Genomic DNA, 23,090 nt, shown 5'->3' with positions numbered 1-23,090 from the left:
GTCATAACCATTCAGAATGAATGCTTACTGCAACAATACAAACACTGAGTACTACTTGTAAGGGCATATGGATCAGCCAATAAAAATTGAAAAGTGGTTACATTTTATGGTAATAAAATGTAGCTTGTCCTGCGCATGTGTGGCGATATTACTGCTTCCTGCATCTTTCCTTCCAGTAACTGATCTGGTTGTACATTACTGAAACATAGTGTGGGTCAATATTGTGGAATTTCCCAGCTTTAAAGTGAATGTGGTTTCATGACATGGTATTTTAGTAGTTGGTGTTCTTCCGGTCTGGAATGAATGCCTGTGTTTCACAGTTGGGCTTTTAAGAGTGCAGTTTTGTGTCCCTGATTTCCCAATGCAAACTCTGCCATATGTGTAAGCATTCTTTGCTGGCGAATTTGATGTACTGGCTTTATCTTTATGTGCACAGAGGCAATGTTAGCGCACCAATAAGCATAAATCTCAACTCGATTTACAGAACAGATTTTTGTGAAGTTCACAAACAGATGTGGATGAGTTAATTGGAACTGGGTGTTTGTCAGGTATGGGGGCTATTAAGACCTCACGGACACAGAGCTTAAAAGTTGCCGCTTATACAGGCTTTCAAAGTTTCTTTTTTTTTTCAAACTGTAAAAGCACCCCTACGTTATCCTTTGTGGCTATATATTTGAAGAAGAGCATTTACAGGCAGAAAAAGACACCAAAGTCGTGTTCTGAGACGAGCTCTTAAGCACAAAATGCGTAAACCTGCTGTATGCGCGTGAATGTATTCCAGTGGTTATTTTCTGGCCAGTAGAATGCATTTATACTCGAACACCATACGCCAGTGGTTCTCAACCTGGGGGTCGAATGACAATTTGCCAGGGGTCACTGAATCCTGGGCGGTTCCTGAAGCCTGCACCTCTCCCCCAGCTTTTTTGCGGCCGCCCAGCAGGGCTTTTCCTGGAGCTCGCAACCACCCATTCACTTAACGGCATGCGTTGTGGGGGGGGGGTCGGAGACTAGAGGTCAGCTGACTGGTGAGGAATGTGAAGTGGGAGGGGCTGGAGGAGACCCTATCTCCTGATTTTGCAATAGGTGTCGCTACCTGTGATTAAATGCATTAAATGCATTAAAAATTCTCACTACAGTTCTCAGATGAGCAAATTACCTTGATCAAGAGCACCTAATTTGTCTGATCAGAACACCCCCCCATCACTGCCACTGATCCCACCCCCCACCAGCACTGCCACTGATCCCACCCCCCACCAGCACTGCCACTGATCCCACCCCCCACCAGCGCTGCCACTGATCCCACCCCCCACCAGCACTGCCACTCATCCCATTCCCCCCACCAGTGCTGCCACTCATCCCATTCCCTCCACCCCCCCAACAAGAGAAGAACAAATAAAAATAGAGAATACGTGGAAGGGAGAGGAAAAGCGGGGGGAGAACAAAGAAAAAGGGAGAGAAAGAATAAGAGAGCAAGAAGGACGGATAGAGAGAGGGATGGGGGAAAAAAACAAGAAATTGGGAAAGGGAGAGATAAAAGGGAAAGAAAGGAGAACAAAGAGAGCGGTACATCCTAAAATGTACAATAAGGGGTTTTTAATACTGTACGAGTGGAAGGGACTCAGGGACCGCTAAATGTCCGTGGGTTCGTTACTTGTCTTGCCTTGGGTGCTTGACAACCCACGCCACGAAAATAATTTTACTATTAGGGGTCCCCACAACTTACGCGCATACATATTGTAAACCTTAGAGGCAATTTTTCTGCCAAATTCTGGCAGAAAAAGTGCTGTTTATTTCCATAAGCCCGTGTACATGAGGCCTTATAAAACAGATGTCAAAATGTTCTAGTTAAAGAGGAAGTAAACTCTCCCACTCTGATGCTTCTTTTCATTTAGTCCATTATAATAAGTAATTATCAGACTATAGCCACTGTAATCAGCCCAAATCGCATATTACTTACTGTTTAAAGAAACTTTGAAAAATGTGTTTCCAGGGGTTAGGCAGCGCCATCTTAAGTATTGTTTTCTGAGTCCACAGTAGAGGGTATTTCCGCCCTTACATTGAGCACTTCATGTACTGTTAACCAAGCCTCCTTCTCAATCCAACATTTCTATGGCAACCCTGCTTCCCTGTTCATAGCTGACTTGTTTATTTCATAGTATTTACTTGTGCCTATGTCTAATGTTTCCCTTTGTCAGACTTATCAACTTCAGCTGATAAGACTGCAGTAATGGCCAAGTTTAGACTGTATGTGAGGTCACATGGTGTGTAGGATGAAGCTCTGAGTGATTAGCAGAGTTCAGTGTTGTGCCGTAGGAAGTCCTGATAACAGATAAGACATAGAGAGTGTGCCTTAAATCAGGGGAGATCTGGGCATGCTCAGTGACTTCATTCTACAGAACAACAAGGATTACAACAATACTAAGCAAGTAAGGAGATATCTACAAGCCGTGTTCATTAGGGGTTTTTTATGCCGATTTACATGGGACAAAGTTGTGGGGGAGGGTTTACAACCATTTTAAAAGATTTTGATGGCCTATCGATGTGGTTCCCTGCAGGGCTTAAGCTGGCTATACACTGACCAAAATTCCCTGCTGGACCGGCTTAATTTTGATCAGTGTGTGGGCTTCCCCGCTCTGCAGAAGACAATTATTTGTTGTTCTATGTTAAAAAAAAATCTTCTGTCGGTCAGCAGCTGTAGCCACTGATCAGGTTAATCTGAGAGCGAACAGTGCGGTTGGAGGAATATGCTAGTTTTCTTTATTCATTCAGCCCGCTGGTTGAACATAAGCAACAATGTGGCCAGCCATAGACAGTTCAAATCTCGTCCAGCTGAGATTCGAACCATGTACTGGGCAGGCTGAATGTACCCAGTTTATTGATTGATCAATCAACTTGGATACGACCAGCCTGCCGGATTCACTTGTGATTAATCGCTGCCGCTAGCAATAATCATTGTCTTCTCCTGGGGAGGGCGACCCGAGGGGAGAAGGCAATGTCTCGGCAAGAGGGAATTCCCCTGTCAGCACTGTCTGTGTTGATTTCTTTAGGAAAACAATTTGCATGGTCTTTGGCCTGCCTAAGGCTGGAAGAGATGACCTTACTGACTTATTAATGCTTCTTTGTTTTTTGTAACTGTAGTGCTGGCCTTACAAGTGTACAATTACCTTCAGATGAGAAAGTAGAAAAATCTCTCGTTCCACCATTTCTACTTCAAGATCAATTTTGACAAGTGTCTGCCCACAAGACAAGTTAGGATTTTTTCTTCAGCAATTAGAAATTTGTTCCACTAGATTCAACAAAATGTATCAATCCCCTTGTCCTTTGATTTTTTATTTTTTTTCATGTGCTCGCTCTGGTTGAAACCGATTGTTGAAATATCTCCTATAGCTCTTAGATAATTGAAGGATCATGCAAAAAACTGTTTTCTACCTAAACGTTACAGCTGTAGGAGCAGCTTAAAGTGGGGTTCCACCCTAAAGTGGAACTTCCGCTGATCGGAACCCTCCCCCCCTCCGGTGTCACAATTGGCACCTTTCAGGGGGGAGGGGGGTGGAGATACCTGTCAAAGACAGGCATTTACACCCACTTCCGGGCATAGACTCCCACGGGAGTCTATGCCTCTTCCTGTCCCGGCGCACTGTCTGCTGGGACACACTTTGGTCCCAGAGACAGCGCGGACAATTCCTATTGCGCTGTGCGACTCGCGCATGCGCAGTAGGGAACCGGGAAGTGAAGCCGATTCGCTTCACTTTCTGATTCCCTCACCTAGAATGGTGGTGGCAGCAGCTGAGAGCCGAGCGATCAATCGGCCTCGGCATCGCTGGAACCCGGGACAGGTGAGTGTCCATTTATTAAAAGTCAGCAGCTGTAGTATTTATAGCTGCTGGCTTTTAATATTTTTTTTCCCAGTACAGTCCCGCTTTAAGACTGGAAGAGATAACCAAATCAAATTTAAGAAAAATCCTTTGATGTCAAATTAGTAGGCAGCAGGTGAAACGGCTGTATTGCTAATCTGTAATAATATGAATTGGCCAACCTGGCTGTGCTGTTTGGAAGGGTGAAAACCACCAACTAGCTGAAGAGAAAACGGAAAGCATTTTGACTGTTAAGAGTTCCAATGCATCCATTTTTACTATACATGTTAGCCCTTGTACACACGGGTCGGACATTCCGACAACAAAATCCGTCGGATTTTGTCCAAAACTGTTGTTGCATACACACGGTCGGACAAAGTTGTCTGAATATCCGATTGTTCGTAACGTGATGACGTTATTTCGTTACGATGGGACTACATTCAGGCTAGTAGCCAATAGCTTTGGTGTAGGAATTTGATCTGAGCATGCGTGGCACTTTGTCCGATCGGAATTCTCTAAAAACGATCGGACAAAGTCCCATCGGATCATGTTGGGGGAAAATTTTATAGCCCAGCTCTAAAACTTTGTAGGCTGCATATTCCGACGGAAACAGTCCGATGAAGCCCACACACGGTCGGATTATCCGACAGCGCGCTCCGATCGGACATTTTCCGTCGGAATGTCCGACCGTGTGTACAAGGGCTAAGAGTTTGATCTGAACTCAGATTGGAAAATTCCAGTTAACATTGTAAAATAAATTGTGACATTTTTACAAAGATGTTATGGATTTTATTTATTGATTTTATCGCAAAAAAATAACAATATATATCCAAACTGATTTTTTTTTTTCTTTGTGTCAGCCGGCCATCTTTTATTTTATTTTTAATTTTAAGGGTTTATGTCAAGGATCTAAAAACTCAAAATGGTTGAATTTTGGAATTGTTTTTGAGGGTTTCCACAACTGATTGGAAAAGTGCAATGTCAGCAAGACTGGTGTTTTCCCCAACATGATCTGGAGCTGTAAATTATACAGCGTTGGAATGTCTGCTGGTTTTAGGACCTCACAATTCATGTCATAATTATAACTTCTCTTTCTTAGCTTCCACTTTCGAGGTTTTTGTATTTCAGAATTGGCGGCTGCTGTATTCTACTGAATGCTTGAGAACAGCAAAGTGAAGTTGTAATCTTGCTGGAATTTTAAATAAACATTTATGTTTCCGTACCTCCCTATGGATTGTCCACCAAAGTTCTCCGATTTTTCAGACATATCCTTCCTCATTAAGATCCACCAACTCGATGTTCCCAAAAAATGTTTTTGTTTTTTTTAATTAACCTCAGCTGTTAGAGATACATTAATGGATCTATCCTACTCTTGTCCAACTCTCCCAGTGGCAGGCAGTGCAGATGCCTAGTGATAAAGTATATAGTTTATATTTTATGTGGCTTTAAAGTGGATGTAAACCCTTACAACACACTTTGACCTACAGGTAAGCCTATATTAAGTCTTACCTGTAGGTAAAAGAAATATCTCCTAAACCTACACGGTTTAGGAGGTATTTGCCGAAAGACAGGTACTGCTGTGCCGGCGCACTGAGCGCGGCACCGTCAACGGCGAATATGCCGCGCTTGGCGGCTCCCGTGTGCATGCGCGGGAGTGGCGTCTTCGCAGCTTCACCGAATGACAGCGGCGGAGTAGCGAGACCCACCGAGAAGATGGATGCGCCGGACTACAGGGGACAGCGGTGACATCGCTGGCTCCTGTGTCAGGTAAGTGACACATAATGGACTACTATGCGATGCGATGCGATGCATAGTAGTCCATTATGCTTTACCTTTGCAAGGAATGAAAGAGGAAGTAAAGTCATCAGGGTTTACTTCCTCTTTAAAGCTTGAGAGTTCCCTCCTGGGATGGTGAAGGTGGAAAGTAAGAGTTGGGCCCCGCTTAGCAATGTCCTGGAAGTTTAAAGTGGGAGTCCGCCGGGACTCCGCGTTTTTTTTTTTTTTAAAAGCCAGCAGCTACAAATACTGCAGCTGCTGACTTTTAAAATAGTGACACTTACCTGTCCAGCGCGCCCGCGATGTCGGCACCTGAAGCCGATCTCTAGATCATCTGTCGGGTGCTGCCACCGCCATCTTGGGTATGGGAATCAGGAAATGGAGCCTTTCGGCTTCATTTCCCGGTTCCCTACTATGCATGCGCAAATCGGGCTGCGCAATAAGGACGGTCCCCGCTGCCTCTGGGATCTGTGTGTTTCCCAGCAGGCAGCGAGGCACTTGCGGAAAGGGGCGTAATCTACACCCCTTTCCACAGAGAGCTATCCCAGAAGTGGGTGCAGAATACCTGTACTGTACAGGTATCTGCACCCCCCTCCCCCCTGAAAGGTGCCAATTGTGGCGCCGGAGGGGGGGAGGGTTCCGATGAGCAGAAGGTCCACTTTAGGGTGGACCTCCGCTTTAAGGCTACTTTCACACTGAGGCTCTTTACAGGCATTTAAGTGTCTCTCCTGTCACTCCAGTGTGAAAGCCCGAGTGCTCTCACACTGGAGCGGTGCACTTGCGGGATGTTAAAAAAAAAAGTCCTGCAAGCAGCATCTTTGGGCGCTTTAGGAGAGGTGTATACAAATCAATGGGCAGTGCCAGCAAAGCGCTTCGGCAGTGGCGCTATTAACCCCTTCATCGGCTGCTAGCAGGGGTTAAAAGCGCCCCACTAGCAGCCAAAAAGCACCGCTAAGACAATGATAGTGACGCTAAAAATAGCTACGCTTTACCACCGATGCCCCTACCGCCTCAGTGTAAAAGTGCCCTTAAGGTCAGGCTACAGGTGGTATGTAAAAAGCCTAGAAGGGGAAGAAGGAGAGGGAAAAATAATTTCTTTAAGGCCATTTTCACACTGAGGCGTTTTAGCACTAAAAGCGCCTGTAAACGGCCTCTTCTGCAGCCCCAGTGGGAAAGGCAGACTGCTTTCACACTGGGGCGGTTCGGTTGCGGGATCGGAAAAAAGGTCCTGCAAGCAGCACCTTTGGGGTGGTGCAGGAGCAGTGTACAGTGTACGGCTGCTAGCGGAGGGTGGGGTGTTAAAAGCGCCGCTAGAACAACAGCAAAGCTTTACCGTCAACGCAGACCGCGCATCAGCGTGAAAGTGGCCTAAAAATATTGGCAGTTCACTTTTTGACACTACTTCAGAAAAGGTGAAATCTTTCAGTTTGCAGAATCTCCTCCAGCCCTCTAGCTGTCCAGCGTTCTATTGTTTGTATGAATCAATTTACATCCAGGCTTTGTGGTTTTGAAGGGCGATGTCCTGATAGAAGTGTGTTCCTCAAACATTTCCAAATCTAAAAATCTAAAACCCCCAAAAATTTAAGTGAATCATTATTGGAGTTTGGCATCCGGCTTTAAGGCAGATTTGTATTTATTGAGTGTCATGTCTTTGTGTTTTGTTTAAGCCCCCCCCCCCCCCCCGAAGTAGTGCATTGCATGTTACGTTATGCGGGCAAATTAATTTCATGTCGCGTGTCGGTCAGGACCCCCGTGAGTCTCACGAGCCGGCTGGAGCCGTTCTGCCTAGCAACTAGTGATGCTGATATCTGCTCCATGTGATTGGAGCAGAGATCAGTGCTCACTAACACAAAGCCCAGCCCCCAACTGTTAGTAACACACCCCTAGGAACACTTAACCCCTACACTGCCACCCCCTGGTTAACCCCTTCACTGCCAGTGTCATTTACACAGGAATCACTGCATTTGTATAGCACTGATTGCTGTATAAATGACAATGGTCCCAAAAATGTGTCAAAAATGTCCGATGTGTCCGCCACAATGTCGCAGTCACAATAAAAATCGCTGATCGCCGCCATTACTAGTAAAAAAAAAATTATTAATAAAAATGCCATAAAACTATCCCCTATTTTGTAAACGCTGTGACTTTTGCGCAAACCAATCAATAATCACTTATTGAGATTTTTTTTTACCAAAAATATGTAGAAGAATACGTATCGGCCTAAACTGAGGGAAAATTTTTTTTTTTTATATATTTTTGGGGGATATTTATTATAACAAAAAGTAAAAAAATTATGCGTGTTTTTTTCAAAATTGTCGCTCTATTTTTGTTTATAGAGAACGGCCGGAAGCCGCCAAGAAGAGCCGAAGGCGGCAGAAAGCCGCCCAGAGGCTCAGAATTGTGGGGGATCGGTGTATAACACGCACCCGCGATTTTCCCCTGCTTTTAAGGGGAAAAATTGTGTGTTATATGCCGATAAATACGGTATATATTGACCCTCCCCTGCTCACACAGGAGGACTTGATCCTCCTGTGCCCCACGGAAGCTACAGTCGACGGGTGGTAGTGGAGGAGAAGCTGACAATTCTGGGGTGGGGCACACAGTGTCATCAGAGCTACAGGGGTCTGGGGGACAGGTTTTGGAACCAATCCCCCTGTGGCTCCTTCTGCAGCAGCTGAAAGCCTGCAGGAAGAAAAAGAGAAGAAGCCAGCTGTGGGGGTCAATTTTAGTGATTAGGTAGTACAGACGCCCTCAGAAGGACCAGCTCTACTGCCTTATCAGTGGCCATATCCTACTCATGAAAAGTCTTTGGCTGGATTCACACCTAGGGCAGTTTTAGTGCTTTTTGCATTTTGCAGATTTGCACTGTAGTCCATTTACCATGGTTTCCTATGGAACGTGTTCTGTAGTGCAAATCTGAAAAATGCAAAAAAGCACAAAAAATGCCCCAAAGGTGTGAATCCAGCCTAACAGAGTACTCATATGTGCTTGTGGCTTAGAAGAAAACACTTTTCTATATATAGTGTGTAATTCTATATGTATTCAGGGTAGTCCAAATTGTGCTTTGTTGCTTCTTTTCAATACGACTCCTAATAATCCTCTAATAAAATATCCTCCTCGGAGCCTGTTTGTATGCGCTTTCATTTCAGCGGTTGTTTAATATCTCTGTGAACCGTTCTGTCTGACATATAGCCACTAAAGAGACTGGGGGAGATACAAACATAAAAATATAGAACAATAAGCAAGTGAAGATCGAAAAATGTCTTCCCGATAAACTGGGCAATAATGACTCGGTCGATCACTCTCTCTAAAAATACAATTTATTTATCCTGTAAGATTGGATTTTCTTGGGTTTCCTGTTCTTAACATACCATCGGCATCATTTATTATAAATATTTACACTTTGTATGCCTTACCTTTTTTTTTATGTTCTTATTTTACCCTCTCCATATTACATCATACAACCTTTTATTTATGGTGTTGATAAATGCAGATGGTTCTTATGCCAGAAATGATGGGCACCATAGAACTGCCAAGATGTCACCACCTGAACTTATTTTTTTGGTTGCAGTGACTAGAAAAACAGTTTAGAGTTTGGAGTTTGGACCTGTCTGCATTTTCTGTTGGTATATAGAAGCTTTTAGATGGGAATCTTTTTCATGTGAAAAAAAGAAGTCCAGGACTTCCGGGCAGGGAGCCAAAACCCCTGTTTTATGGGTGTCTTATTTTAGACCCTTTCTAGTCAGAGAACTCCTGTCAAATATGTAACGTTTCCATTTAAACTCGATTGGCTGAAGAATTTTTTTATTGCCATTCCTCTTGTGTGTCCCTCTTCATAAATAAATCTGGTTGGCAATATTCTTATTTCCTGAGCATCTCAGTAGTCGGATACATTGTATTCAGCACATTTGTTATTTTGCCATGTTGTGCCAGTGTTTTGGAACATAATTTTCAGGTGATGCCTATTCTTTGTTATGAATATTATTATTAATGATTTATATAGCGCCAACAGTTTACACAGCGCTTTACAATGTACAGGGGGGACAACACAATTATAGTACAATACAAAAGGTACAGGAGGGCCCGGCCCGTAGAGCTTACATTCTAAAAAGGAGGGGGTGGTGGTACAAAAGGTAATAGCTGCAGAAAATGATTTGATGGGGGTGGCTCGGGGACAGTTAGGTGGGTGTGGGATAGACTTCCCTGAATAAATGAGTTTTCAGGGAACTCTTAGGCCCCATGCACACGGACGTTTTTACAGCCGCTTTTTTGAGCTTTTTTTGCAGCTTAAAAACGGCTGTCCATGTTAGTCTATGGCTTCATGCCCACCTAGGTGTTTTTGAGCTGCAAATGGCATAGGCGTTTTTAAGCTGTAAAAAAAACCCAGGACCAGTGCGTTCCGTGGCGCGGAGCTAGAGCTGTAAAAACGCGCATAAATGCGTAACATATTTTCTTTGTTTTCTGTGGCATTGTGGGAAATTTGGGAGTGCTATAGCCAAGAGATGTGTTTCTTTAAAAAACGATACTTAATGCTAAAAAAAGCGCAAAAACGCCAATGCAAAACGTGGTAAAAATCTTGTTTTTAACGCCGATTTTTCCAGGTGTCAGAGCTAGCTTTGCAGACAGTTTTTTAAAATGTCCATGTGCGTGAGCACTTAAAGGTGGACAGGGTAGGGGCTGATCGGACAGACTGGGGCAGGGAGTTCCAGAGGATGGGAGAGGCTCTGGAGAAGTCTTGAAGGCGAGCATGAGAGGAGGTAACAAGGGAGCTAGAAAGCAGGAGGTCCTCGGAGGAGCGGAGGGGACGATTTGGGTGATATCTGCAGATGAGGTTGGTGATGTAGATGGGGGGGGGGGCGAGGTTGTGGATGGCTTTGTATGTTGTGGTTAGAATTTTGAATTTTACACGGTGGGGGAGGGGAAGCCAGTGAAGGGATTGGCAGAGAGGGGCGGCAGTCACGGAACGATTAGTGAGGTGTATTAGTCCAGCAGCAGAATTCATAATAGACTGAAGGGGGGAGGGGCCTGCTTATGTTATGTTGAATATGCCGCTGAATATGTTATGGGACAGATTTCTTTGTTATGGGACAGATTTCTTTGGCACCAGACAAGTGTTGGTTCTAAAGTAATATTGGTGTTAGGATTATAGCTGTTGTAAGGTTGTGTTGTGGGATTAAGATTTAGTGTAAGGATGAGTGCTCGGGTTTAGGACAACTCCTGCCCAAAAATTTTGTTAATTTTCAATAGAATGGAATAGGGTTACAACTTCTGTTTTTTTTTTGCTGTCTGCTGGAAAGAAATCTCTGCCCTTTGAAGATCTGTGACACCAGGAAATAGAGTCACGAGAGCGGGGGTCACTGGGTCAGGAAGCAGATATGCCAATAAATACCACATAGACTGAAACTCTTCCTCACCAAAAACAAGGTTTTTGGTTGCTCTCTGTGTCCCTATTGGAGAGATTTTACATCACGCCTTGTTCCTTTTATTCAGGGCACAAAGTAAGGGGGAAATACCCCCAATGGCTAGTGTTGCAAGTGTGCCAAAATGACTAAAAAGCACTTTTCCCTTAGCTTAGTGAATGTGGTGGAAATTCACATTGCAAAGAATACTCAATCACAATTAAGGAAGAAAAAAAAAAAATGGGGCTAGGAATTAGGGTTGCGCATGATTGGACATGAGAAGTCAGCAGAGTTTCATCTCATTCACTTATCTAAAGGAAAAATTCCCTTGCAAAGTGTGTGGCCTATTTTCCTTTACTAAGTCAATCCCAGTGTCTCTAGCCACTTACAGACCGGACCATTTTGCTGGTCAAAGACCAGACCACTTTTTGCGATTCGGCACTGCATCACTTTAACTGACAATTGCGCGGTCGTGCAACGTGGCTCCCAAACAAAATTGACGTCCTTTTTTTCCCACAAATAGAGATTTCTTTTGGTGGTATTTGATCTCCTCTGCGGTTTTTAATTTTTGCGCTAAAAAAAATAGAGCGACAATTTTGAAAAAAAAAACGCATTATTTTTTACTTTTTGTTATAATAAATATCCCCCAAAAATATATTTAAAAAAAAAAACATTTTTTTCCCTCAGTTTAGGCCGATGCGTATTCTTCTACATATTTTTGTTTAAAAAAAAAAACGCAATAAGCGATTGGTTTGCGCAAAAGTTATAGCGTTTACAAAATAGGGATAGTTTTATGGCATTTTTATTAATAATTTTTTATTATTTTTTTTTTTTTACTAGTAATGGCGGCGATCAGCGATTTTTATTGTGACAGCGACATTTCGGCGGACACATCGGACATTTTGACACATTTTTGGGACCATTGTCATTTATACAGCAATCAGTGCTATATAAATGCAGTGATTTCTGTGTAAATGACACTGGCAGTGAAAGGGTTAACCAGGGGGTGGCAGTGTAGGGGTTAATTGTTCCTAGGGGTGTGTTACTAACTGTGGGGGGGGGGGCTGGGGCTGTCTCCGTTGGAGACTCTTTACAGAGGACTGACACCCCGCAACAACGATCGCCGCGATGCGCGCCCCCTGGGGGCGCGCAACGGCTCAAAATCCTGAGGACGTCCTGTGACGCACGGTCAGGATTTTGAAACAACTTTTCTGCCGTCATTTGCCTGTAGGGCGGGCGGCATGTGGTTAAGGTGCTCTAGAAGAAACCAGCTCTAGATGCTTCCATTTTGACTGCTGTCAAGTTGTGTATTTTCGCTTTTCTTCAGGTACATTCAGGTAAAATGTTTTGCCCCGGGTGGATCATTATGGTGGTTAATTATACTTGTCCTCTTGAATTGCTCTTTACTTTTTTTTTTTTTTTTTTTTTTTACCTCGTTTCAACTCCGCGGACTGAGATTGTCCAGAAACCTGCACCGCCTTCTCCAGAGAAACATTATCTGCGTCCTGCAATTTTTGATACACGGTTTAGCTTAAGACTTCTGTTCCGAATCCTTCAATGTTGATATTTTATCCCGAGCTGACCTGCCAAACTCAAACCTTCAAGCCCAGGGTTTCTTGAAAAAAAAAAATATATATAGACAGTTTTCCAGTAAATTAAGAAATTTTCCACAAAAGTCTAAAGACGTGCAAAATTACACTAATACGACAAAAAGGAGGTTTTCTGTGTTTTGTCTGGGAAGTTGGATCATTTAGTCTGCAGTTGCAACACTGGCTGGATTTTCTTGGTGTGTGAATTCATTGTTACACTGAATCTTTCTTGAAAATGTAATATTTGAGTCTTTGTAGATGCCCTTTCTTGAATCTCTTGAGGTGACGAGATGCTTAAAGTGTTACTAAACCCACAATAGTACAATAAGTCTGTATATGCAGTAAAGCATGCTTTTTATACTAGCTGTGAAACCTAAAGGGCTAATCCTGGGCATTGTGTAAAAAGGCTGATTGATCCTGTCTTCTCTGATCCTCCCTTTTTTTTTTTTGATGTCCCCAATCTATCTGCTAATAGCATAGCACAGAGCCCTAGGAGGCACTCTGTACATGCTCAATTTGGTGTGCTAGAGAGTTGTTGTTGTTTTTTTTTTGAGAGGGTGCATGTGATTAGCACAGGGCCAATCTGCACCGTCCAGACTCCAGATAGAGAGCCGGGAGTCATGCAGCCTCATAGAACAGTCAGAGGAGAATGCAAACTCTTCCTACAAGTTTTAACCCCCCTCATTTACCCGATGACTGTATCAATCATACAGGACAAATAACACAGCCTGGTAAAAAATAGGATTTTCTTTTCCATTTTTATTGACAATCCTTTACAACAAGCAGTTGATAGTACACGAAAAAATAAAAATAACTGTCATATGAAACAATATGGGATGACAAACTTGTATTCATAATGAAGTGCCAGTTTGTGACAAAGTCTAAAAGTGCCGTGTGGCAAAATGTGAACCGGAGCGATGTATGGCAGATCTGCATTGCCTAATGTGGATCTCTGGAGAGTGGGCAGGTGAAACGAAACCTGTCTTTCTATCGCAATATATATGTTGTTCCACTATTTCTAGAATTGAACAACTTAAAGTGCACCTATTCTGTCATAAAAGACTACATACCATCCCCATTTAACAAAAAAAAAAGTTTTAAATACGTTATTGCACTATAGCAACAAAGGGCACTTCTACACACAGTGATCCGCTTCGCTGGCGATCCTCCTACTTCTCCGCATCACTCGTGGTACGCTGCAACTTCTTCTGTCTGGGGGAATCTGTTCATTTTCTGTAGCCTTGCATCCCAGGTGTTTTTTTTTGATCTCTGGGAAATAAAATAACTTTCATTGCATGTCCGATATGCTTATCATAGCTGAAAAAATTCATTTAAAGCGGAGGTCCACCCTAAAATGGACCTTCCGCTCATTGGAATCCTCCCCCCCTCCGGCGCCACAATTGGTACCTTTCAGGGGGGAGGGGGGGTGCAGGTACCTGTACAGTACAGGTATCTGCACCCACTTCCGGCATAGATTCTGCAGAAGGTACGCCCCTTTCCGCAGAATCTACGCCCCTTTCCGAAAGTCGCCTGCTGGGAAACACACGGATCCCAGAGACAGCGGGGACCATCCTTATTGCGCAGCGTGACTCGCGCAAGCACAGTAGGGAACCGGGAAATGAAGCCGAAAGGCTCCACTTCCTGTTTCCCATACCCAAGATGGCGGCGGCAGCACCCGAGAGATCTGCTTCGGGTGCCGACATCGCGGGCGCGCTGGACGGGTAAGTGTCACTATTTTAAAAGTCAGCAGCTGCAGTATTTGTAGCCGCTAGCTTTAAAAAAAAAAAAAAAAACAGCGGACTCCCGCTTTAACTCACTGTAAACCATAAGGCCCCTTTCACATGGGACGGATCAGTAATGATCCGCCCGTTGATGATCCGCTTGCTCAGCGGGGATCGCTCCGTTGTCCCTGCTGAGCCGGCGGCGGACAGGGCGGTCTCTGCACACTGTGCGAGGACCGCCCTGTCAGCTCTCCGCTCTCCTCTATGGGGGACCGTCTGTCCGTGTTCATCTGATCTGCTCTGCAGACGGATAGAAAAATAGGATTTTCCTCCGTCTGCAGAATCGGACAATAGCGGAGGCGGACGATAGCGGGTGTCTGTGGATGTTCATCCGCAGACACCCGCTATCCCATAGGGATGCATGTATGTCCGTATTTCATCCGCAAACGGATGGATGAAATACGGACATACTGTCCGCATGTGTGAAAGGGGCCTAATAGTCATTTAGTGATTCCTTGCCTCAACCCCCAATCCAGTAGTAACTCTATGGCAATAAGCCTTCTGTTTTCATGGTTAATACTAGTGGGTGCAAAATGCTATCAATTACAAAATATTTTTCAATAAAAACGATTTCTATGCTGGTTCCAGAAAGCACCTGCAAAAATCAGAGCTGTAGGGGATGCAAATAATAAGGTCATTTTTAGTTTGAGTGCTGCGCGCTTTTTAGTAGAGCTGTATAGATTAATAAATCGGGGGGTAAAACCTAATTATTAAGGTCACACAATGTCTTTTCATTCAGCCAGCTAGCTGAACATAACCCCCCCCCCCCCCTCCAAAAACAAAAACGGAATCCTTCTTATGCCACGTACACACGACCGGACTTTTCGAGGGAAGGGACTAGGTCCAACAGACTTTCGACGGAGTTCTGACGGACTTTCCGAACGAACGGACTTGGCCACACACAATCACACCAAAGTCCGACGGATTGGAACGTGATGACGTAGGACCGGACTAGAATAAGGAAGTTCATAGCCAGTAGCCAATAGCTGACCTAGCGTTGGTTTTCGTCCGTCGGACTAGCATACACACGAATGGATTTTTCGACCGGACTCGAGTCCGCCGGAAAGATTTGAAACATGTTCTAAATCTAAAGTCCGTCTGCTTTTTCGACAGCAAAGGTCCGATAAAGACCACACACCATCGAATTGTCCGACGGATTCGAACGTGATGATGTAGGACCGGACTAGCATAAGGAAGTTCATAGCCAGTAGCCAATAGCTACCCTCGCGTCGGTTTTTGTCCGTCGGACCAGCATACACATGAGCGGATTTCTCGGTAGGAACTGGGTCCGGTGGAGTTCTGGTGGAAAAATTTGAAACATGTTCCATTTCTAAAGTCTGTCAGACTTTTGCAAATCAAAAGTCCGCTGCAGCCCACACACGATCGAATGGTCCGCCGGAATCGTTCCATTGGACTTTTGATGTTGAAAAGTCCGGTCGTGTGTACGGGGCATTACACACAAACGAGGTGAATAGCGGAATCTTTGAATTTTTTTTGTTTTTCCATACAATGTTTTTTAGTTGCAGTTTTTTTGTCAAAGGCTTGCTGCTTGGAAGTTGTTGCCCTTTCCTTTTTCAGATACTACTGAAATATTAAATATTTTTACTGCTTGGCACCCAACGTTTGCCTGCAAAGGTGGATACCTTCCTTTTTTTTTTATTTGGTTCTAACAGTCATCCGAAAAGAGAGTGTTGGGAGAATGACAGACAAGTAAAAAAGTTAAGAACACAATTGACATGTTTTTCTTTTTATGCAGATGACGTAAGAATGTAGCATATGTCATGTATTTGTAAAAAATATATATTTACATATTCATCTAAATACTGTACAGGTAAAGTTTTTGGTTATAGCAAAACAGAAGAGAGGTTTTATAAAGAAAGAAGGAAAAGAAAACATACGTGGTACCTGTAGCCACCAATCAGATTCCAGGTGCTGGTTTGCAGCAGAGGATAGAAAACAAATGTAACTAATTGGTTGTTCCAGGAAACAACAGTTTTCCCTTCTACATTTTTTTTTCTTTTATAAACCAGCCCATAGTTCCCTGATTGTGCACTTTTGTGTAGGACTTTACAGAATGGGAGTGAGGAGATTGATACAGTACATTTACAGTACGTTATTGAGAATCCGTAGTAAAGCGAATCCTCAAAATAGTCCCCGGAGAGTAAAAAAAAATGGCACCCATTGGTTTTGGGTAGCCTTGCATGCTTATTTTTTTTTTCTTTTTTTTTTGTAACCGTACATCTTTGCCAAATGTCTTTTGCTATTGTCAGTAAATGAATATAATACAAAGTATTGAAAGTAACTTTCTATAGCATCCTAGTTTTGTTCTATATCAATTCATTGGAGGTCATGTCCTGTGTCAAAAAAACAACAAAACAAAGTGATAATACAAAGGTTGCTGCAGTACATAGTACTTTAAAATGTTCTATACTATGGCCTATATATGTGACATATATAGATGTGTTTTCTATAGAGCGATCTTGATTTAGAAGGGGGGATATTAATGTAAACTCAATGGAAATTGAGATTTCTTTGCTGCTTTTGGTATTCTGAGATAGTTTTGGTAAGACTTATGAATACAGAGGTTAAGGAAATGGCTGTTTTGTTGAGAGATGTCAAAGGACTTGGTGAAGTAAACATTAGACATCTTACAGTACTGATGGGGACAGTTTCAGTCTACGCATTTCATGAGATTCTCTAGCACATCCCGAACCAAAAACTGCTGCATAGGAGTGCTACCAAGGTAGGAGAGTCTTTTTTTTTCCGCTTTTTCATGTTAATGGGTCCTGAATTCAGTGGAACGTGTTGGGATTGGGTCTGATCATCATAACGACTTTCTTCAGTGAGTAGGATCCACCTCGGAACTCGGCCCAGTAAACACCATCTTGGTAGCGGCTGCGATAGTGCCCTCCTCTGTACCATACACCATTGAGGTTGGAGTGAGCGCAAGCGTTGTACCACCATCCTCCTTTCTGGTAGTGGGCACAATTGCCTAAAATAGAACACAAATTGTTTGCAAGAGATAAAATCGTCAACCACCACCACTTACACACAAACTACTTGTGGACCATCAGTTTATTGGCACCATTCTGAGCTGCAAGCTTGGCGTGTTTTTTAGTAAAATTTTACTGAATAAAGGATTTCTAGAAATAAGTATACATTTATCTGGGACTTTTAATATACACCCTGTTGCTGTACTATATTATAATATTTTTTCTTGGGCTTTTTTGCTTTGTTTCTTTGTGAAAATTTGTTTATTGAAACAAAATGTGCACTACTCTACTCTACTTTTAAATGTTTTTTTTTTCTTTATTCTTTGTATATTTGAGCTGTGACTTTCACATTTGAGTTGTTAAATTATTTCATTGTATGTAGCACCACTTAACTACTGGAAAGAAACTTTTAATTATATTGTTTGGAAATAACCTAACTAAAACTTTTTTTAAATTTAATTTGAAATAATGTGAGAAAGGTTGAACATCTGTGAGGTTTTTGTTGCTGTCCCTGCCCCCCATGGAGAGATTTGCTGTTATTTCCCGTTCCAGTGAACACACACAAGTGTTGGAAATCTTACCCAATGGACACACACTACAGTAAAACCTGACAAAGTCCTTAATGAGGTTGGTGATGCTCTTTCTGTCACATTAGTAGACAAAAGGCATTTCATGGACCAAGCTATAGTGTTTAACTGCCTAGGAAAATTATGAAGGTTACTAACTGAGCTAAGCTATTTTATATTTTGCAGGTGATTATTACAGAAATGCTGTCAAGTAAAGCAGCTTTGGGGTCATACCTTATGGTATATTCACACCAGATGTGCTGGGTGGCTATTCCAGCAGTCTCACCGCATGGACAAGGCAAAATGTCTTCTCTACTATGTGCCCAGTTTACACCACCGTGTCGCACACTGCGGCCAGCAATTGAACTTAAAGTGGTTGTAAACCCTTACAAACCACTTTGACCTACAGATAAGCCTAGATTAAGACTTTCCTGTAGGTCCAAGAAATATCTCCTAAACCTATACAGTTTAGGAGATATTTACAAAAAGATAGCCACCGCACATGCGCCGTAGACAGCGGCACGCAGGCGCACTGGGCAGTCCGTAGATCACTGCAATATGCCGCTCGTGTCGGCTCCCGTGCGCATTTGCGGGAGTGACGTCATCGCCGCTCCGGTGAATCACATCGCCGGAGCAGCAAAACCCGGAAGTCACTCCGGGATACATGGCAGCGGCGAAGATGAAGACGGAGGACCGCTTCAGGGGCTTCGTTCTCAGGCAAGTTATTCATAATGAGCGAGTATACTATGCATACTAGCTCATTATGCCTTTGCCTTGCAGGTTGCGTTTTTTTTTTATTGCCTTTACTTCCTCTTTAATGAGATGTCTTTGTGACATCTCAATAAAATTTGTTAAAAAAAAAAAAAAATGAAACAGTTGGATCCACCAAGTTCAGCTCTTCATCACTGTGCTGATCTCAGCCCGATACTGAACCAGAGCTGCTGAACCAGCCCTGAATAACACAACATCCCCTAATGATATGTACGTACATACAAAATTAACAAGATTCTTTTGTTTGGTTATTGGGTTGCATCTTAGCTGATGTCACAATGAAGGTTAATTGGTTATTTATTATTGCCACTGATCTCGATATTATATATCATCATGTAGAATGAATACCGTATATACTCGAGTATAGGCCGACCCGAATATAAGCCGAGGCCCCCAATTTACCCCCAAAAAAACTGGCAAACTTATTGACTCGTGTATAAGCCGAGGGTGAGACATGCCTGTCCATCCCTGTGTGTGTGTCCGTCCATCCCTGTGTGTCCGTCCATCCCTGTGTGTCCGTCCATCCCTGTGTGTCCGTCCATCCATCCCTGTGTGTGTGTGTGTCCATCCATCCATCCATCCCTGTGTGTGTGTGTCTCCATCCATCCATCCATCCATCCCTGTGTGTGTGTGTCTCCATCCATCCATCCATCCATCCCTGTGTGTGTGTGTGTCTCCATCCATCCATCCATCCATCCCTGTGTGTGTCTCCATCCGTGTGTGTGTGTGTGTGTGTGTGTGTGTGTGTGTGTGTGTGTCCAGCCTACCTTTGTCCCGAGCCTCCGTCCCGTGCCTTGCCTCCTTGCCTCCGTCCCGTGCCGTGACTTGCCTCCTTGCATCCGTCCCGTGTCGTGCCGTGCCTTGCCGCCGCCGTCCCGTCCCGTCCCGTGCCGTGCCTTCCCTTGCCTCCGTCCCGTGCCCTCTTCGTCGGCGGCCATTGTAAAGTTCAAAAGCTGCGCCGCCGCCTTCGCCTGTGATAGGCGGAACACTGAATTTCCCAGCAGCCTGTGTTCCGCCTATCACAGACGTCGTATCATCCTCGTCCGTAGTACGAGGATGATACGATGTCCGTGATAGGCGGAACACAGGCTGCTGGGAAATTCAGTGTTCCGCCTATCACAGGCGAAGGCGGAGCCGGAGGCGCGGCTTTTGAATAGAATGGCCGCTGTCTGTCTGCTCGACACGCTGATCGAGCGGGCAGACAGCGATGACTCGAGTATAAGCCGAGGGGGGCACTTTCAGCCTCAAAAAAGAGGCTGAAAATCTCGGCTTATACTCGAGTATATACGGTATAAGCAGCATGATATAGAAAGGTTACCTGTGTACACATCGTGATCCCTATCCAGGGTGGTGAACTGCTTGCCGTTATGCCAGGTGAACGAATCCCCAGCATTGCCGTTATAACGGCCGAGTCTCAGTTTGTAAAATTCGCTTTCAGGTTCCAGCCGAAAACTTGCATATTCAGCAAACACCTTGCGTCCCTGCCAGTCTTCCATCGTAACTAGTAATTTGTAGTTGCCTTGATTAGTTAGCCAGTAGATGTTTTCTAGTCCGAGCCAATACTCTCCATCAATGTTACCGAATCCTTGCTGTTTGGAGGAAAAAACGAAGCTGGTGTTAATACTCTGCGTTTTAGTACTTTATGTAGGATGAGCACAATAAGTAGGCGTTGTGCACCAAATATATATATATATTTTTATTTTTTCTCTTTTTTTCTCTGCTGATAACTTTTCCACCTATTGCATTTTCAGTTTTATAAACAATTCCCACTGAGGTGAAAGTTTGTCTGGGTTGCTTATATTCGGGTCAAATACCCCAATGACACTACAAATATCTGATTACTTTCAATGTCTATCCTGCCTATTTACAATAGCTGTTTCAACTTAGAGGTTGTACACCTCCATTTTCAATTTGTACCTATAGGTAAGCCTACCTATAGGTACAGTAAATATCTCCTTGTGCGGCATTTAGGAGATATTTACTCTGTACTGCGCTCATGATGTTATCGGCGCAAGTGCGGTGAATAAACGGCCCTCAGTGCTGTTTCTTCACTAGCGAGTGCCGTGACTGCTGACTCCGGCCAGTCACAGGGCTGGAGTCCGCGGCCTCAGCTCTACCGCGGTCTCCAGCTCCAGCGATGCATACTAGCCCATTATGCTTTTACTTTGCAGGGAACAAAAGAGGAAGTAAAACCCATTAGGGTTTTCTTCCTCTTTGTGTGTCAAGAAAAAATCTATAGTTTTAAAATTTGTATTTAGCCAAGTTATATTTCATTGCTTCTTTTTGTAACTTTATAATTCTTTTTTTTTTTAATTTTTTTTTTTTAATTTTATATAAAAAAATACATTTTAGAACCATTTTTAGACTTGTATTGTGCTTTGGCAAGGGACCAAAAGAAGGTGCCAAAAGTTGTCTTTAACCAGTTCCTGACCGGCGCACGGCGGACCCCATGAGTCTGGTCGCGGGTCCCGCGGACTCGATCGCCGCGGGCATACCCACAATCATCTCACAGGGTGGCTGAAAGAGGAGATGCCGTGTAAACAGCATCTCCCAGTTCTGCCTAGCAACAAGTGACGCTGATCTCTGATCCATGTGATTGGAGCAGAGATCAGTGTTCACTAAATGAAAGCCCCCAACAGTTAGTAACACACCCCTAGGAACACTTAACCCCTACACTGCCACCCACTGGTTAACCCCTTCACTGCCAGTGTCATTTACACAGGAATCACTGCATTTGTATAGCACTGATCGCTGTATAAATGACAATGGTCCCAAAAATGTCCGGTGTGTCCGCCATAATGTCGCAGTCACAATAAAAATCGCTGATCGCCGCCATTACTAGTAAAAAAAAAATAATAAAAATGCCATAAAACTATCGCCTATTTTGTAAACGCTATAACTTTTGCGCAAACCAATCAATAATCGCTTGTTGCGATTTTTTTTTTTTTACCAAAAATATGTAGAAGAATACGTATCGGCCTAAACTGAGGAAAATAAAAATGTATATATATTTTTGGGGGATATTTATTATAACAAAAAGTAAAAAATAATGCGTTTTTTTCAAAATTGTCGCTCTATTTTTGTTTATAGCGCAAAAAATAAAAACCGCAGAGGTGATCAAATACCACCAAAAGAAAGCTCTATTTGTGGGAAGCCACAATTTTGGGAAGCCACATTTTGTTTGGGAGCCACGTCGCACGACCGCGCAATTGTCAGTTAAAGCGACGCAGTGCCGAATCGCAAAAAGTGGTCTGGTTTTAAGCCAGCAAAATGGTCCGGGGCTGAAAGTGGTTTACCCCCTTCCTGACCGGGCCACTTTTTGTGATACGGCACTGCGTTGATTTAACTGACAATTGCGCGGTCGTGCGCCGCTGTACCCAAACAAAATTGACATTCTTTTTTTTTTCCCCACAAATAGAGATTTCTTTTGGTGGTATTTGATCACCTCTGCAGTTTTTATTTTTTGCGCTATAAACAAAAAAGCGTGACAATTTTGAAAAAAAACACAATATTTTTTTGTAAACAAACAAAAACAAATTTCTTCCTTAGTTTAGGCTGATATATATTCTACATATTTTTGGTATAAAAAAATCGAAATAAGCATATATTGATTGGCTTACGCAAAAGTTTTAGCGTCTACAAAATAATGGATAGATTTATGGCATTTTGATCTTTTTTTTTTATCTAGTAATGGCGGAAATCATGATTTTTATCAGGACTGCGACATTGCAGTGGATAGGTTGGACAGTTTTGACACTCTTTTGGACCTTTGACATTTATACAACGATCAGAGCTAAAAATAGCCACTGATTACTGTATAAATGTTGCTGGCAAGGAAGGGGTATACACTAGAGGGATATCAAGGGGTGAATGTGTTCCTTGGGTGTGTTCTAACTGTAGGGGGGATGGGACTGCCTGGGAGAGGAGACCGATCGGGGTTCCATTATACTAGGATCCTGACTCCTGCCAGAACGTGGATTTGTGTGTTTACACACACAGATCTTCGGTCTGGCTCTGTCCAGAAGCGATCGCGGGTTCCCGGCGGACAGAGCGGCCGCCGTACAGCTACAGGGGGGTTCAGGCAGAGGAGCCATTCTGCAGCCGTCAAATGACAGCAGGCAGTCGACAAGTGGTTAATAACTTAAAAAAGGAGTCCAAAATTATTTTTGGGGATTACTTGGCTCCCCCATCTTTTTTTTTTTTGACTTGTTTAATTGACTTGTCAGACTTGGAAAATTGCAGAAAGAAAATATTCAGCACAGTAAACAAGAAAGTTTTCATACTTTTATAAATATCTCTAATATTATAGTAACACAACTTTGGAAAGTGCGAAAGGAGGGATGTGGATAATCTCCCCCCAA

General features: G+C 43.4%; 2 protein-coding genes across 6 annotated transcripts in view; one reads left to right on the top strand and one right to left on the bottom strand.

Moving 5' to 3' along the window:
- Nucleotides 1-23,090, top strand: part of RALGPS1 (Ral GEF with PH domain and SH3 binding motif 1) — a 659,487-nt gene that overhangs the window by 255,621 nt on the left and 380,776 nt on the right. The window lies entirely within an intron of this gene.
- ANGPTL2 (angiopoietin like 2) overlaps nt 13,358-23,090 on the bottom strand; it is a 73,054-nt gene continuing 63,321 nt past the window's right edge. The window contains exons 4-5 of the mRNA XM_077484862.1: nt 20,048-20,318; nt 13,358-17,391 (exon numbers count right to left, since the gene is read on the bottom strand). Coding sequence (XP_077340988.1) covers nt 17,192-17,391; nt 20,048-20,318 — 471 coding nt within the window. The 3' untranslated portion in view covers nt 13,358-17,191. The remainder of the gene's footprint in view (nt 17,392-20,047; nt 20,319-23,090) is intronic.

This window comes from Lithobates pipiens, unplaced genomic scaffold (genome assembly GCF_037356315.1).
Source record: "Lithobates pipiens isolate NorthernLeopardFrog02 unplaced genomic scaffold, aLitPip1_a1.2 Scaffold_166, whole genome shotgun sequence".
NCBI classification, from domain to species: Eukaryota; Metazoa; Chordata; class Amphibia; order Anura; family Ranidae; genus Lithobates; species Lithobates pipiens.
The sequence above is the reverse complement of the archived record's forward strand: the minus strand, read 5'-3'. Positions and strand labels throughout refer to the sequence as shown.